This window comes from Penicillium angulare, assembly GCF_028827245.1.
Source record: "Penicillium angulare strain IBT 27051 chromosome Unknown utg000002l_segment0_segment0, whole genome shotgun sequence".
NCBI classification, from domain to species: Eukaryota; Fungi; Ascomycota; class Eurotiomycetes; order Eurotiales; family Aspergillaceae; genus Penicillium; species Penicillium angulare.
In genome coordinates this window covers 799,433-813,880 of record NW_026623161.1, presented here as the reverse complement: position 1 = coordinate 813,880, position 14,448 = coordinate 799,433, and the positions used below count along the sequence as shown (strand labels likewise).

Below are 14,448 nucleotides of genomic sequence, written 5' to 3'. Positions count from 1 at the left end.
ATATTGCCCCTCCATGTGATTGATCGTGCGTTAGCCCCGCACGCGAGAAGAGCCGAGGAGAGTTCTTCCCAGTCCAAGTTGGAAACGGGAGAGGGAGCGATCTGCAAGGTCCGGGATGAGGATAGTGTTCAAGACTAACGCAAACGCGCAGGTATCAACGAAGTTAAAAAACTAAGGAGCTGGAAAACCTGGAGTAGGTTTGGAGTGGAGATAATTTTCCGAGGAACTCGGGAGGATTGTGTCATAGCATTATCACGAGGATGAAGTCAAATCAAAGTTAAGAAAGCTCACCATCATTGGATTAAGTTCGAACCCCTGCTCATGGAAGACCTGCCAAGATGAATCAGGTTCACTCGATCAGAGCTGTGGAAGGGGGATTAACGGGTAGAAAAGAAGGTACAGATTGAATAGTGCATAAGGTATGGGAAGTGGGTTGAAACGACAATAAATTCGGCAAGAAATTATTAGTTAAGAATGTGTATATGAGGCTTTGAACGTTCAGATGTGCTAAATGCGAGTACATGTTTTTTCTCCCTTGAATTTTGGCTTAATTATCCACCTTATCAGCATCATCTGGGTCCTTGGGCTCTGAATGGGGTTGATTGTCAGCCGGTGGGGATCGATGAGAATATTCAGATGGCTGGTCAGTAAATCTCTGCCGCTTTCCATCGCGGGCAGGTGAGGAAGAGGCGCGTTTTCTGCGCGCGGGCGGGCTGTATCTGTCCTGAGAGCGTCGGCGTGCATGCTCCCTTGCCGGACTGCGGCTGTGGTGTCGTCCATCTCGGCCACGATCGTGAGTACGACTTCGACTCCGACTGCGTTGTCGGCCAGGACCGCCAATCAAGTGACGACGAGTAAACCCCAGGTTAAGCTGTTCACTCATGTGTAGAGACTCGTGTCGACGATACGTTGCACTTCTTTCATGGGAACGTGATCGAGAGTGTGAACGGTCCTTTGAGTCGGAGTGTTTGTTATGACGGCGGTGCCGAGATGGGGAAGTTAGGCTCCGGGAGTCTGAGCGACGTGTCCGCCGGTCTCTTCTGGGAGATCGTGAGCGGGAGGTATCAATGTGGGGGTTGGGCCTGTGTCGATCACCGTGTTCCGAACTCCGTCTCTTTTCTCTGCGGTCTTGGGGTTTCGGGGAGGTCGATCGGCTGTAGGCTCGGCGGCGGCGGTCTGAAGAACGATCAAGTCGGTCATGATGGCGTTTACGAGGGGGCGAACGGGAAAGGGAACGGGAGGGGGATCGGGAGCGAGAAGGCGACCGATTTGGGCGGCGACCTCGGTTGGAGCTAGATGGGACGTAAGAATCGAATTCGCGACGAGGTGGGGGTTCACGGTATCGATCCCGGCTTCGGTTGCGAGGTGAGCGTGATCTCCGTCGTTCAAAGTCACGGTCATCATGGCTATCACGACCACCACGACCAGGGCCTCTTCTTGCTCGTCCACGATCTCCGCGCTCTCTGTTTCTGAGATCATCCATTTCACGCTCTCGGGCTGAGTCTTGTTCTCTCTGTCGGCGAGCGGATTCGGCGGCCTTTTCAGCCTCGAGCTATAGTAAAAAGGAATCAGTAGGAAGTATACTCAATTCGTCGAATTTGAACTACCTTCTCTTGGATGAGCTCCATTTTCTTAGCTTCCAGCAGCTCCTTTGGAACACCCTGGGGGTTTTCTTGTCCGCTGAGACATAGCAGCCAGAGCTCTTTGCAAAAACCTGGGGTATCTTTGTCAAGGAACCCAGTCAATTGGATCTGAAGTTCCTTGATCTTGGGCTAGTTGGAAATTCCGTCAGCTTGACTAAGAGCAGCATTATGAAGGACGGGCCGCATACGTAGCGAGTTCCTTCAATCAGGTTGAAGCAAAGTTCAATGACAACATCGTCCTCGTTGCCGAGGATCTCTGAGATCTTTCCTGCAATCCATCTGCAGCCGGAAGCCATTAGCAGGGTGTGTCGTCGCGATCAAAATCCGGGGAAGCTAACTTCTTCATCACTTCGATGTTCACCTTGGTCATGTCTACCTTGCGACTGAACTCTGCGGGAAACTTGGTCTGCCGGAGCAGCTTCGCATCCACGGGGGCAGCCATTTTTGAAGGCTAGAAAAAAGAGAAGTTGACGAGCCCGAAAGAGAGAGAGAGAGAGAGCAAAAGATTAAATGATGCGCGGTTTCGAGGGCGGTGAGAACCAATAGTTACTGCCTATTTAACTAGTTAGTTAACTAACTAACTTTACGTGCTTCCAAGGTTGCCTTATGAACCAGGCAGGCTAGTGGTCACCTAACTAACACTCAATCTTACAGAAACATATGTCGCTGTACCTCCATGTCAAATATGCTGGCAGGTCTGTCACATTTTGAAGTTCCAGGGCTCTTAGCGACTGGTGCATCCATGTGTTCTAGCCAAAGGGGTTCTCAATTTAGCGCCTATCACTCCTCTGCAGCTTCAAGGTTAATAAATAAACCTTCTACTATGATATAAAGTATCTTGCAATCGTCACTCCACTCATTTTTCCAAGGTTCAAGTTCTATCTATGAAGAATATACTTCAAAAATGTGCGGATAACCATGTGCGAGAGGGTAAATGTTAATATTAGGCCAAAGGAGGTTTCCCCACTCACCTCCAGAGCCGCAAATTGCCTGGGGCCGTTTCAAATGCTCACGCAACCACGCAACTGTCCGTCAAACTCTTACATATTCGAAGCCGTTTCACTTTACGCTAAAAGCTCTACGGACTACAACTTCTGATAATGTCTGAAATATCCAGCTCACCCTGTACACATTCGTCCATCCGCTACACATCCTCGAGTCATGCCAGAGTCGCGGGGTTCAAGCGGCCTGGTAAACCCGAAAGACTTGCAGCAGCTAACGCAGAGGGTGCTAGTTCTCGAGAGAAGCCTTTTTTAGATGATAATCCAAATGTATTCCCCCCTCCTTGATTCTCCCCGACGATGACCTGGCGGTGGACTCGAAGTACCCAACGCAGAGCTTTCAGGAGTGGCTCGATGAAGAGGACCGAAATCCAGTCACTTCAAAACGAAGGACTATTTATGTGGTCTCGCCGCCCACATTCGATGATCAAGTCAGCTTCATGGAGTCCTGGACCAGCCCTCAGGGGCTTGGTAAGGGTACACAGACTCAATCACCAAACTTCCCAGATGTTTGCGAGTATTTATCAGCTTTTTACCATGGATTACCAGTTAAAGCTCTTCCACGGACAGCCCTACAATTCACATGTGGGATGAGGGAAATCGTCAATAACGTCAAAGCAACATCCACAAGTTGGGTATGTTGGCCTCAATACTTCAAAGGAATGTGTACGTATTCGTACGCGACCATGCCCTGACGGGATTTATCGCCGACAGCTTGATACCAACGATCTTCTTGATGCCGCTATAAGTATTTTGCCAAAAGATGCATATGCCCTTCTGCTTCTGGTAGATCACGACCTCTATGAAGATGAAGATGACACATTCATCTGCGGCCGGGCTTATGGTGGAAGTAGGGTGGCCGTGGTTTCAAGTGTTCGATATAATCCGGATCTTGATGAAGCTCAGTTTATTGAGAGAGTTCATGCTTGGCCTTTGTCACATTGTGCCGTCTATATATCTGCATGTTGCTCCACGTCCATGCCTAAGGCGAAACGACCGGGGAAGTCCGAACCGACCGAAGGACACCAGCCCAAGACGCTAGAGGCTTCAACAGACTCAGAGTCACCAGTGACATCTTTGGACGCAGCTTTCACCCGCAGTAGCACTATTGATAATTCTAATATGTCTCAAGAATCACTTACAGCACTTTGGCTTGGCCGTATTTGTCGAACAACGAGTCATGAACTTGGCCACTGTTTTGGAATTGACCACTGTGTCTATTATGCTTGTTGTATGCAAGGTACATCATGTCTCTGTGAAGATACTAGACAGCCACCTTATCTTTGTCCTGTGGATCAAGCGAAGCTGCTTCACGTGACGGAAGTTACCGAGGCTCAGCGAAACCATGCCCTTGTATCATTTTGTGAACGACCTGAGTTCCGCGAAACGCATTTCTTTGCCCCATTTACCGCATGGCTTCGAACAAGATTATCTTGAATCTTATAATATCGTATATCTCTAAAGATTAATAAATGCTCCAAACTAAAACAATCAAACAAATGATTTATCCCTTCAGTCAATGGCAAATGAGTTGGAAGGTTTACCGCATCTGGAAGTTCTCTCTTAGCTCTTAGAGTGCATGTATTATAGAGAGGGGCTATCAGTTTAGCGCCTCTCACCCCGCTCAAAAATCCCCACCTATTTCTATCATCATTTCAAGCACAAGGTATGGGACGGACTACTCGAGTTTCAATAGTGAACTCTAACAGAGCAAGTTGGGGTACGGAAGCCGAAGTCGCCGAAATGTCAAGGCGACGAGATCTGAAATTTTGGAATCGACAGACGTAGGGTTGAAATAAAAGCTGGTCCTGTCAGAGAAGAAAAGCGCATACTAACGAAGTGATAGATACACGGGCTCACTGATTTTCAACTTGCTCGCCTTCATCCCTCCAGCACTTTACAGCACACTCAGCAAGTTGTGGGTTGCCAACATCGACTCAAGCCTAGTGGTGACAACAGATGTGTATACCTACATCGGCGTGATTGTCAATGTTATCAATGATGGACTGCCTCGTTCAGCATGGCTTGTAATCGGCGATAAATCCACCCGAACCATTCAGTCCCGGTTAAACCTCGCTTGCACCATGATATTGGCCACCGCGACTCTGGGCCTTCTCATGAGTGTTATCTTTCTTGCGACCGCAAAAAGATTGGCTGCCGCATTTGTTCCAGTTCAAGTGCGACACGCTTCTCTCACATATGTGCGGCTGTCTTCAGTTCAAGCATTGACATCCTCTGCTGAAGCTGCGCTATCATCTTCCACTAGGGCACTGGATAATCCAGATGTACCTTTGATGATCAGCACAGCCAAATTCTTGATCAACATCGTTCTTGATCTGCTCTTCATTTCAAGGTTTCACGTCGGTAGCTCTAAGCCAACTATCGTCATACAAGCTATTATAAGGCTGGTCTGTGAGGTCGTCTCCGTTGTTGTCGGATTAATTTATTTTGGCCTGGTTGTTGTGAAACGAAAAAGAGGAGATGATGGCCATTGTGGACGATTGAAAGTAAGCTTCGATGATCTGCTGACTCTAGTGCGGCCAAGCCTCTGGACATTCGCAGAGTCAGCAATTAGAAATGCCATATACTTGTGGCTCATCAACAGAATAATTCAACTCGGCGAAACTTATGCTACTGCCTGGGGTATCTTTACGACAATTAGATGGGGGCTCATCATGGTACCCGTCCAGGCTCTCGAAGCGTCTACTCTCGCTTTTGTTGGTCATAATTGGGGACGATTCCGAGCCGATCGAGAGGCACAGTACCCAAAAGCTTCAAGAGCTGAGATTCTAAGTGAGTACTATAAGCCCCTCTCATGGTCATTAGTTAACATGTTCAAGGGATCTTACGGCCTGCCTTCATGTCATGCATTATTGCATTGATATTCGAGGCAGTCATGTGCATCGCTCTTTCCATCCGTGGTATACAATCTTTCGCCTTTTATTTATCCGGATCAAAACCAGTGGCAGAGATAACGCAAAAAATGTGGAAGGAAAGTCTTACAAAATACCAACTAGAAAGACCTAATTCTAACAAAGTTAATTCTGTAGGCAATCGACTGGACGTACATATTCTACGGACTCAATTATCAACTTGCTGCGGCGCTCCTTGCGACATCTCCTCGCTGGTATTTATACCAAGCACTCGGATCGAACTTCTTATGGATGTTGCCGTGGGCTGTCGTTGTTACCACAGTGACCCTGTCGAACTCCCTTTCGTGGACATACTACGCCATAATATTTGGTGGGGCCTTGGTATTTGACTTCTTTGACGTTGGCTTGACACTTTTGATCTGGATTTATCGACTATCAAAAGGGAAAATAGGGACAGGGCAATGGGCCTAACCAGCTGAAACCAAAAGCTGGCCGCACCATATGTACAAGGTGGTTTTGATGATGACAATCTTCTCCTTCAAAACCACTCAGATTTACCCTCATATGTAATACCAATTTTTGTTAATAAGAAATGCATAAGCCGCAACGGGCAGTTCATGGGTTCATGTCTATCTAGTGGCGCAAATATCCGCCCACAGCCACTGGCGACCCATACTGAGCGAACACTGCCAAGACCCCCGTCCGGCACGTCATCAACGCCTTAACCTCACAACTCCCCAAGACATATACACATCCATTCAGAATGCAGGTAGCAGAGATTCTATCCGATGTTACATCTCTACGAGTTTGCGTAAGTGTCTAGCCCCCTCTCGCTTGGCGATGGACATCCTTTCCGCCCCACTCAGCCACATCCAAATTGCCCCTCCACCTTCAGCCGCCGCAATCCCTTGTTCGCATAGACAGCTTCTAATCTAATCCCAAACAGGGCCACAACGAAGCCCTTTCTCTAGTCAGTGCCAACCATTCAATCGCAGGACCAAATGACTCTACTGCGAACAATGGTGTGGAACAAAGTGGCTCCGATATGAAAAGGCAAGAGGATCTGCGACGCGCAAAGGAACTTGTCAAGTTCCATTACGAGGTCAAATCAAGGCATGCGAACGGAGAAGTGGATGATGGTTTGAAGAATGCGCGACAAAATGTGGACCAGGTTTTGAAAGAGCTATTATAGGAGCGCCCGATTAATAATGTAAACGTTTCGGAGATCCGTCAATGCAGCCCGAGTATTATGTGGTATCTTTGTGGAATGCGCAGCCGTGATCATAACCCAATATAAGTGTTATTCCCAAACGCCGAAAGAAAAAGACTTTTGAATCAACTGATGTACCCGGAATGAATGTATGAAGTGTCTCGGTACATTTCATGCGCATTTCATGAATATTCAAGGCCGCCGGGTCTTCGCATGGAGGTATACTCGTCCTGTTTCGTTTGAAAAGGCCATAGAGTCAGTTTCTCATCGTCAAAATATCACGCATAATTAATAGTGCTCACTAGTTCACTGTAACGATACTTGCACCTGTGTACTCCATCATGATATTAATGAGCGAATGAAGATGTCACGGTCATGTTGAATGCGAGGAACAGTGCGAAAACAATACCCGTTATCGTGAAGCAGGCGATAGCAAAAACAACCGCAGACATATATCTGCCACTGATTTCATCCTCTTGCTCCTCTAAATCTGAAAAGCTGCTCAGAGCTTCAATGCACGGTTGTTCTCCCCATGATTCTTGATGAAGGTCATTGATTTTGCTGATGGTCGCCACCGAGCCGTAATTCTGGTCCAGCTGGGTTCTGCTCTTCCACATAGTTTCTCACCAGAGGGAAGTCGGGCACTCTTTGCCATGGGAATGGTGAAGAAGTATTTACGGAAAAAAAGAGGATCTTACGAGATCACTTATTATGTGGGACAGGAAAAAGCACAAATGGGATGACGCAAGGCTAGTGAAAACCACAAAAGCAATGCTGTGCGACATATCCGATCAGTACATAAAACAATGCAGTATCGACAAGCAGGGCTGGTCGATATCTTCAATAAACAGATTTGATTTGTCGTTGATTTTATCATTTAATTTCATGCATTGCCCCTTACCTGCAACGTCGTGATTCGCCACTCAAGGGCTAAACCACGACATAAAAAGCTTCGCTTTGCCCGAGTACCAAAGACGAGCAGTATTGCTTGGGCTGTTTGCAAAAAGGAAATTGCTGCTAATGAAGCATCCGCTGGATCCAATAACATGACTATTGCAACTTAACAACAGATTATTGTTAATACTACTAGTCTGTTCGAAACCAAGAACATACTAGCCTATCTTCCCCTGCGCGATAGGGGACGTAGTTTCAATTACAGTTAATTACATCTAGAATATGGTGAAGCGTGAAAACGAGGCCGAAAATGATAGCCCTTGACGCCAAAAATGACCGCCTTTCCACCACGCTATCGCGTATTGATTCTCAACGGGTTTTATAACTGCACTTCCTCAACTGAGGGCTCCAGAGAACAATAATAAAAATTTAGAGATGAAACAAGTAGCATGAAGTAAATAACTTACCATAGGATTATGAAGCTGTGCCTAAGCTTCGGACATGACCCCACTCTTCGGCATCACCCGCTTCGGGGACCGAAACACGGAGAAGTGACCTCGTAAAAGACGTAAACCAAGCACCAGCTAAACGGCTCTCGGTCACGTTCAAACCAATAGAAAATCTGTAGGTTTTTTCACGCCGGCAAAAGTTGCCGAGAAGTTTAAAGTACGTAAGTTAACTCGGGCTTGGGAGCATTCAATCGGGGATAGCGCTCAACGGAGAACGGGAAATTATCGGTAATTGAGGTAATTGAGTGGGGCAGACTTGCCGTGCATGCTGACGAACGCGGGGAGAGGGTTAAAAATGGAGTATAAATATGCACAAATAGTCGCGAATCATGTTGTTGAATGGACCACAAACTTCTCTCTTTTTTCTACGGACGTCTTGTGGTTGAAGATGCGGTCAGCCCTTATCGCCAGCACTGCTGGCCTCCTTCTGGGAGGGCAGATGGCAGCTGCCTCTTTGGACTCTTATATCACGAAAGAAAGTGTCCGATCATATCAGGGTATCATGGGCAACCTCGGGAACAGGGGTGCTCAGGCTCCCGGTACTGCTGCTGGTTTGTTTATCGCAAGTCCCAATACTGCGAACCCCGACTGTGAGTAAATAAGGCATAAAGCATGGCAGTGAGCACACGTTTTGATACTAACTCACATGTGCAGATTTCTATACTTGGACTCGCGACTCAGCTCTGACATTCAAGTGCTTGATCGACTTGCTGGACAGTGGTAGCTCTCATTTTGGACTGAACAGAGCCGAACTGGAAACCGACATCCGGAACTACGTCTCCGCACAAGCAGTGCTGCAGAATGTATCCAATCCTTCTGGTACCTTGGAAGACGGCACAGGTCTCGGTGAACCTAAGTTTGAGATTAACTTGAACCCCTTCACTGGCTCTTGGGGTCGCCCTCAGAGAGATGGACCGGCTCTGCGTGCGATAGCCATGATCACTTACTCCAATTACTTGGTTTCGCGCGGCGAGAAATCCGACGTGGTCAACATTATATGGCCTATTATTTCAAATGACTTAGCATATGTCGGCCAATACTGGAATGAGACTGGGTTTGACCTGTGGGAGGAGCAAGACGGGTCGTCTTTCTTCACATTGGCCGTGCAGCATCGTGCTTTAGTCCAGGGAGCAGCTCTGGCGAAGAAGATTGGCAAGACATGCTCTGCTTGCTCTTCTCAGGCCTCCCAAGTTCTTTGCTTCTTACAAAGCTTCTGGAACGGAAAGTACATCACTGCCAATATCAATATGGATACTGCCCGGACCGGAATTGATGCAAACTCAGTTCTGGGAAGCATTCATACTTTCGACCCAGAAGCGTCGTGTGACGACTCAACATTCCAGCCCTGCTCATCCAGGGCCCTTGCAAATCACAAGGTCTACGTCGATGCATTCCGTTCAATCTACAAGGTCAATGATGGTATCAAGGAAGGATCTGCTGCCAGTGTCGGCCGCTACCCGGAGGATGTTTACCAAGGGGGTAATCCTTGGTGAGTCGACTCGAACACGAATAGCCACTCTTTTGATAGCAATCTAACAAGATTGATATAGGTACCTCGCCGATCTGGCAGCCGCTGAAATGCTCTACGATGCCCTATACCAATGGAACAAGATTGGCTCCCTTGAAGTCACTCAGACCTCTTTAGCATTCTTCAGAGACTTCGATTACGCTATCAAGGCAGGCACCTACTCATCTCGAACCAAGACTTATAAGAGCCTCACATCTGCCATTCGCGCCTATGCAGACGGCTTTGTTGGATTGGTTGAGAAGTATACACCATCCAACGGTTCATTGGCTGAGCAATACAACCGGAACACGAGTGTCCCATTATCAGCCAACGACTTGACCTGGTCTTTTGCCTCATTTTTGACATCCATCCAACGCCGCGCTTCAACCGTTCCTGCCTCATGGGGTGAGAAGACTGCCAATGATGTTCCGTCCAAATGCGCTGCATCTCCCGTAACAGGTACCTACAAGGTTGCCACCGCAACATTCCCTACCTCCACCGCAGGATGTATCCCAGCAACCGATGTTGTGCCGGTTACATTTTATGTTATCGAAAATACCTACTACGGAGAGAACGTCTACATGAGCGGCAACGTCAGTGCGCTTGGAAATTGGGATACAAGCGATGGATTTGCGTTTGATGCGGGTCTCTATACTGAGACGAATAACCTGTGGTTTGGCAGCGTTGAGCTGATCAAAGCCGGTACTGCGTTTGAATACAAGTACTACAAGGTCGAGCCCAACGGTACTGTCACTTGGGAGAGTGGAGACAACAGAGTGTATGTCGTTCCCACTGGCTGCCCCATTCAGCCCAGTGTGCATGATGTGTGGAGGTCGTGATTCTGTGTCAAATTTCATGAAAATATGACATATGATGATTCGCAGTACATAACGGCTGTTTAAATTGTCTTTCATTAACTGATAAAAAGATGTAGTAGTTATCTATTTTGGAATGATAAAAGCTCAAGAGCTAAAGGCAAAGAAATAATGCACCGACAGTTGACCTTGAATACCAACACATTGCATTTAAGATGTATGAAAAATATCTATGTTTTTAAAACTGTATTCCTTACAAGATTTCTCTTAGGCTTGGAACTCCAGTTGTGAATTCGTGTAATTTGGACTACCTGATATAGTTCAGTACGGAGGAAAATCGTCCATTTTTAGAGTTGCCACTTCTGTCTCACTATTATTTGGGCTTTGCTCCCGAGTGCTTCAAGTAACGTCCGACACCAAGAAATTTGTTCCCAAGGGACTCAAAATCCTCAGTCAGACTCAAAAGATGCCATTTGATGAGTCATTTATACTGTCTGAGTTCGATTCACTTGTCAACTCTTGGGTCTTCATCTACAATGACAAGCAAGAAACAATTTGTACTCACGCCCGCTCTCGCCAAAAAGCCAACCATTCAATCATTGCCCTCAACAACGAGCAAGCATCCGATACAAATTGCAAAAGAGATGGAAGCGACATAAGTGCAGTCGGGTTTGAGATCTGGATATGGATAGTCTGCCGCGTACCATTCGGAATGCCGTGGAAATTACTCGCGCTCTATCAATTCCATATTTATGAGTTGACGCTTTGTGTATCGCCCAAGATGTTGGAGAGGAAAAAGTCAGAGATATCAGACAAATGCAGGTGTTATACCCTTCATCTGCACTGACAATCTTTGCGGCTTCTGTTGCCAGTGCACATGAAGACTTTTTCTATCCTCGTGCGGAAACTGAGCACCTTTACTCTATACCCGCCCGCATTGGACCCGGGATATTCGGGTTAATGTCCATAAATGAGCTGAACGCCGCGTGTTATGATGAGCGCCTTGAGCCTATCGCCAAACGAGGTTGGACTCTGCAGGAGCAGCTGTTGAGCAACCGTTCTCTTATTTTCAATTCAAAAACCATGATGTGGAGATGCGGTAATAGTGTACAGAACTTTGGAAACTCTCTGTATTTCCCACACGGCCTTGACTGTGGCTACAACGACGATGATGAGAAATACAGTCTGAACCACACTCTATTTTCAACAAAGAAAGCGACTGTCATTCGAACAAAGAGAATGCTTTGACTTGCTGGCTTCGACTCGTCACGGTATACTCACTTCGATCAACAACCTTTGAGCGTGATGAGTGAAATATACTCGCAAGTGTTGCCTCTCATCCGTCTTTCTCTCAAGCCCTTGGGCTAGGGTATTTCGCTGGACTTTGGCAACACGAACTTGCGAGACAATTGACATGGTACACTTCACGTTGGCATAGAACACTACCCGAATGGGAAAACCTTACAACTCACAGGCCACAGGACTACCGGGCACCTTCTTGGTCCTGGGCGAGTCTTGATGGTGGAGTCATTAGCTTCGAATTCGATTTCGGTTTCGATTCTGACTCTGAAGATGAAAACCCGCCTGATGTTGTCTGTGATATCAAAAGTTGTTCAACAGAGCCCATCTATCCCAGACTAAACCCATTTGGAGAAATACGTTCGGCGCAGCTGAACCTTCGAGCAGGCATGGTTCAACCCATCCACATCGAATGTCTTCATTATTCCAGGGTCTATAACCTCGGTGTCCACTGCGTTGAATCCAGATGACTGTTCGGTGACTTTTGAGGAAGCCGCTCAAAAACATAAACACCATTTTGAAACGTCAAATATAGATACGGATCTCATTGAAGGCGACCCGGAAGGTACATACCTTTATGGTACGGATATTCGCAATGTGGAAGGTAGATGTGATGAAACAGGGCCCTGTGAGCCTATCTTAGCATTGTGTGTAGCTATCACCATGAAGAAAGATTCCAATGATGGGGTGACAGGATTGATTCTTGTGAAATGCGAAGACCTGAGCACTGGTGATTTGAAGAGAATTGGGATTTTTGAAAGAGGGAGGAATCAAGATTTCCAGCATGAGCCGAAGACCGAAATTTGTATTGTATAACTTGTTGGAAGGCGATTTTAGAATGAAATCCAATTTATGGTATTTGTTGAAGGATTTTAATTCACTCATTTAGTAAGAAGAAGAAGAAACAAGGATAATGTTTCCCTGCCTTTAAATTACCAGTAGCAGGGTCCACGCCGGGGACTCTAGCGGCCAGCGGGTCAGAAAAGTACCTCACCTGTAAGATGCTAAAACAGCGACACTCCCGAAGCCCTGGAGCACTCCCATATCCATATTGCCTGCCCCTCTTATTCGCTTCTCTCTATCTCTCTTTATTATATCTGAAACCTCCGTTGTATGCCCGTTAAAAGATACCGTGCTTTTTGAAGATCAACGGCGTTCATCTTCACGGTCTGCTACCTCTCCAATTTGCACGAATTTTGATTAGCCAAGAGAAGAGAGCAAGAGCAAGGTCAACTAGGTGCAAAAACAAAAACATACAACAGTCAGGATTCGCATGTGGTCACCCACCATACTACTAACTGACCGGCGTGTGGCTTAAGTACGGCTGAGCGGACGGGAAGCCCTGTTCTCCACACCCTGTGGTCGTATGTGCTAGTCATTGCTATAAAGTGGATCATATGGCACTAACAGAATGATATGGGATATCGCGAGACTGTTGTCGCCCGGCGCGTCCCCTTTTCGCTCCGACATCAAGGTCCTCTCCTCTTCGTACGCTACATTTTATATTAGTATTCAAAAAGTTCGCTTTAGTCCCGTCACTTAATTTTGATGAAGTTAAAAAGGCGTAAGCCTTACTTACTACGGATATTTATGGCAATTCTATATCTGATAGTATCCCTTTTTTACCTAACTTGTATTATTACCCTAAAAGCTAAAGTTGAATTATCTTCAGTGGTTAATATTTAATAAAACAAAAGTACTCTATTCATCAAGAGTACAACAACAAATCGCCAAAAGACAAATAGACCAAAACATACAACAGTCATTAGTATGTCGATAGTCACCTAGCACCCACGGCTGCCGACGTTTAGGGCGTGGGCGGCTCGCCGCTCTACTCAGCCCTACTTCAGGGCTGCTCAGGCAGATATTCACCCGCCTGAAATTTTACATAGTTTATAAATATACACTTTCGCCTTTTGGGGGGGATATTTATAAGGAATTCAGTGAGAGGACATGCCTACTAATCATGATTTTAGGATAGTGACTGGAATGGATGGAATAGTAATGATGATAAATGATGTAAATCTATCTACTAACTCCCTCCTATACTCCATATATGGATGCGGGATGACGAAAGCCCTGCAGCCTGAGGCCTCCCGCTCTCAGTATAACCAAATACCTAATCTTCCCCAGCCGTAACTCTTTTTCTTCTCTCCACATCCTGTTCTTTTTGTAGATAGCCATGGACAATGCTGAAATATGTTCAAGTGAAATCCATAGTGTACCACCGTGCCATCTGGCACCGGGCGGAACACCTGGATAAACTTGCTGAGTCCACCTGTTCCACTTGCACACAACCAATGTTTTCTAGAGCTCTCTTTCTACCCCATTTAGCCCTACGTTACTTTTTACCGCCTAACACACAGCTATCTGTAATTTAAGCTCTACATATATAGAAGAACAAGTGGATATATAGTTGGGAAGAGAAGTAGCTAAAGAACCTTCATCTAAACATTTGAAGGTAGCGGCCTAGATTGGATACATCTGTCTCGCGATGGTATTAAGTAGCATAGACTATCCTAAAACAACCTCGGAGGCTTCAGAGAGAATATGATTTCGATTTATTAGAATATTTTTCAACTTCAGGTAAAGGAGACCTACACTTTTGGAGAAAAAATAAATTCAAATCATCAAGTCCCGGCACATGGTTCATGGGGCTCTCTCCCCCACTGCTGCTCTTTCTCATTGAATCCATGA

At 46.4% G+C, this 14,448-nt stretch overlaps 6 protein-coding genes across 6 annotated transcripts; 4 read left to right on the top strand and 2 right to left on the bottom strand.

Annotated features, from left to right (window-relative positions):
• Positions 1 to 547: 547 nt before the first annotated feature.
• N7478_001767 (PWI domain-containing protein) lies at positions 548 to 2,085 on the bottom strand (the record flags this gene model as incomplete). The annotated part of the gene is made up of 4 exons (XM_056917981.1): positions 548 to 1,552; positions 1,608 to 1,772; positions 1,832 to 1,922; positions 1,982 to 2,085. The coding sequence occupies 4 exons, from the start codon at positions 2,083 to 2,085 to the stop codon at positions 548 to 550; spliced, it is 1,365 nt and encodes a 454-aa protein (XP_056783592.1).
• Positions 2,086 to 2,743: 658 nt separating this feature from the next.
• On the top strand, positions 2,744 to 4,081 carry N7478_001766 (uncharacterized protein; the record flags this gene model as incomplete). Its single annotated transcript, XM_056917980.1, has 3 exons — positions 2,744 to 2,914; positions 2,989 to 3,279; positions 3,305 to 4,081. 3 exons carry the CDS (start codon positions 2,744 to 2,746, stop codon positions 4,079 to 4,081), a joined length of 1,239 nt encoding a protein of 412 aa, XP_056783591.1.
• Positions 4,082 to 4,728: 647 nt separating this feature from the next.
• N7478_001765 (uncharacterized protein) lies at positions 4,729 to 5,526 on the top strand (the record flags this gene model as incomplete). The annotated part of the gene is made up of 1 exon (XM_056917979.1): positions 4,729 to 5,526. The coding sequence occupies one exon, from the start codon at positions 4,729 to 4,731 to the stop codon at positions 5,524 to 5,526; it is 798 nt and encodes a 265-aa protein (XP_056783590.1).
• A 754-nt stretch (positions 5,527 to 6,280) lies between these two features.
• N7478_001764 (uncharacterized protein) lies at positions 6,281 to 6,709 on the top strand (the record flags this gene model as incomplete). The annotated part of the gene is made up of 2 exons (XM_056917978.1): positions 6,281 to 6,328; positions 6,464 to 6,709. The coding sequence occupies 2 exons, from the start codon at positions 6,281 to 6,283 to the stop codon at positions 6,707 to 6,709; spliced, it is 294 nt and encodes a 97-aa protein (XP_056783589.1).
• Positions 6,710 to 7,074: 365 nt separating this feature from the next.
• N7478_001763 (uncharacterized protein) lies at positions 7,075 to 7,344 on the bottom strand (the record flags this gene model as incomplete). Its single annotated transcript, XM_056917977.1, has 1 exon — positions 7,075 to 7,344. The coding sequence occupies one exon, from the start codon at positions 7,342 to 7,344 to the stop codon at positions 7,075 to 7,077; it is 270 nt and encodes an 89-aa protein (XP_056783588.1).
• Positions 7,345 to 8,518: 1,174 nt separating this feature from the next.
• Positions 8,519 to 10,476, top strand: N7478_001762 (putative glucan 1,4-alpha-glucosidase; the record flags this gene model as incomplete). The annotated part of the gene is made up of 3 exons (XM_056917976.1): positions 8,519 to 8,720; positions 8,785 to 9,619; positions 9,681 to 10,476. The coding sequence occupies 3 exons, from the start codon at positions 8,519 to 8,521 to the stop codon at positions 10,474 to 10,476; spliced, it is 1,833 nt and encodes a 610-aa protein (XP_056783587.1).
• Between the last annotated feature and the right edge of the window lie 3,972 nt (positions 10,477 to 14,448).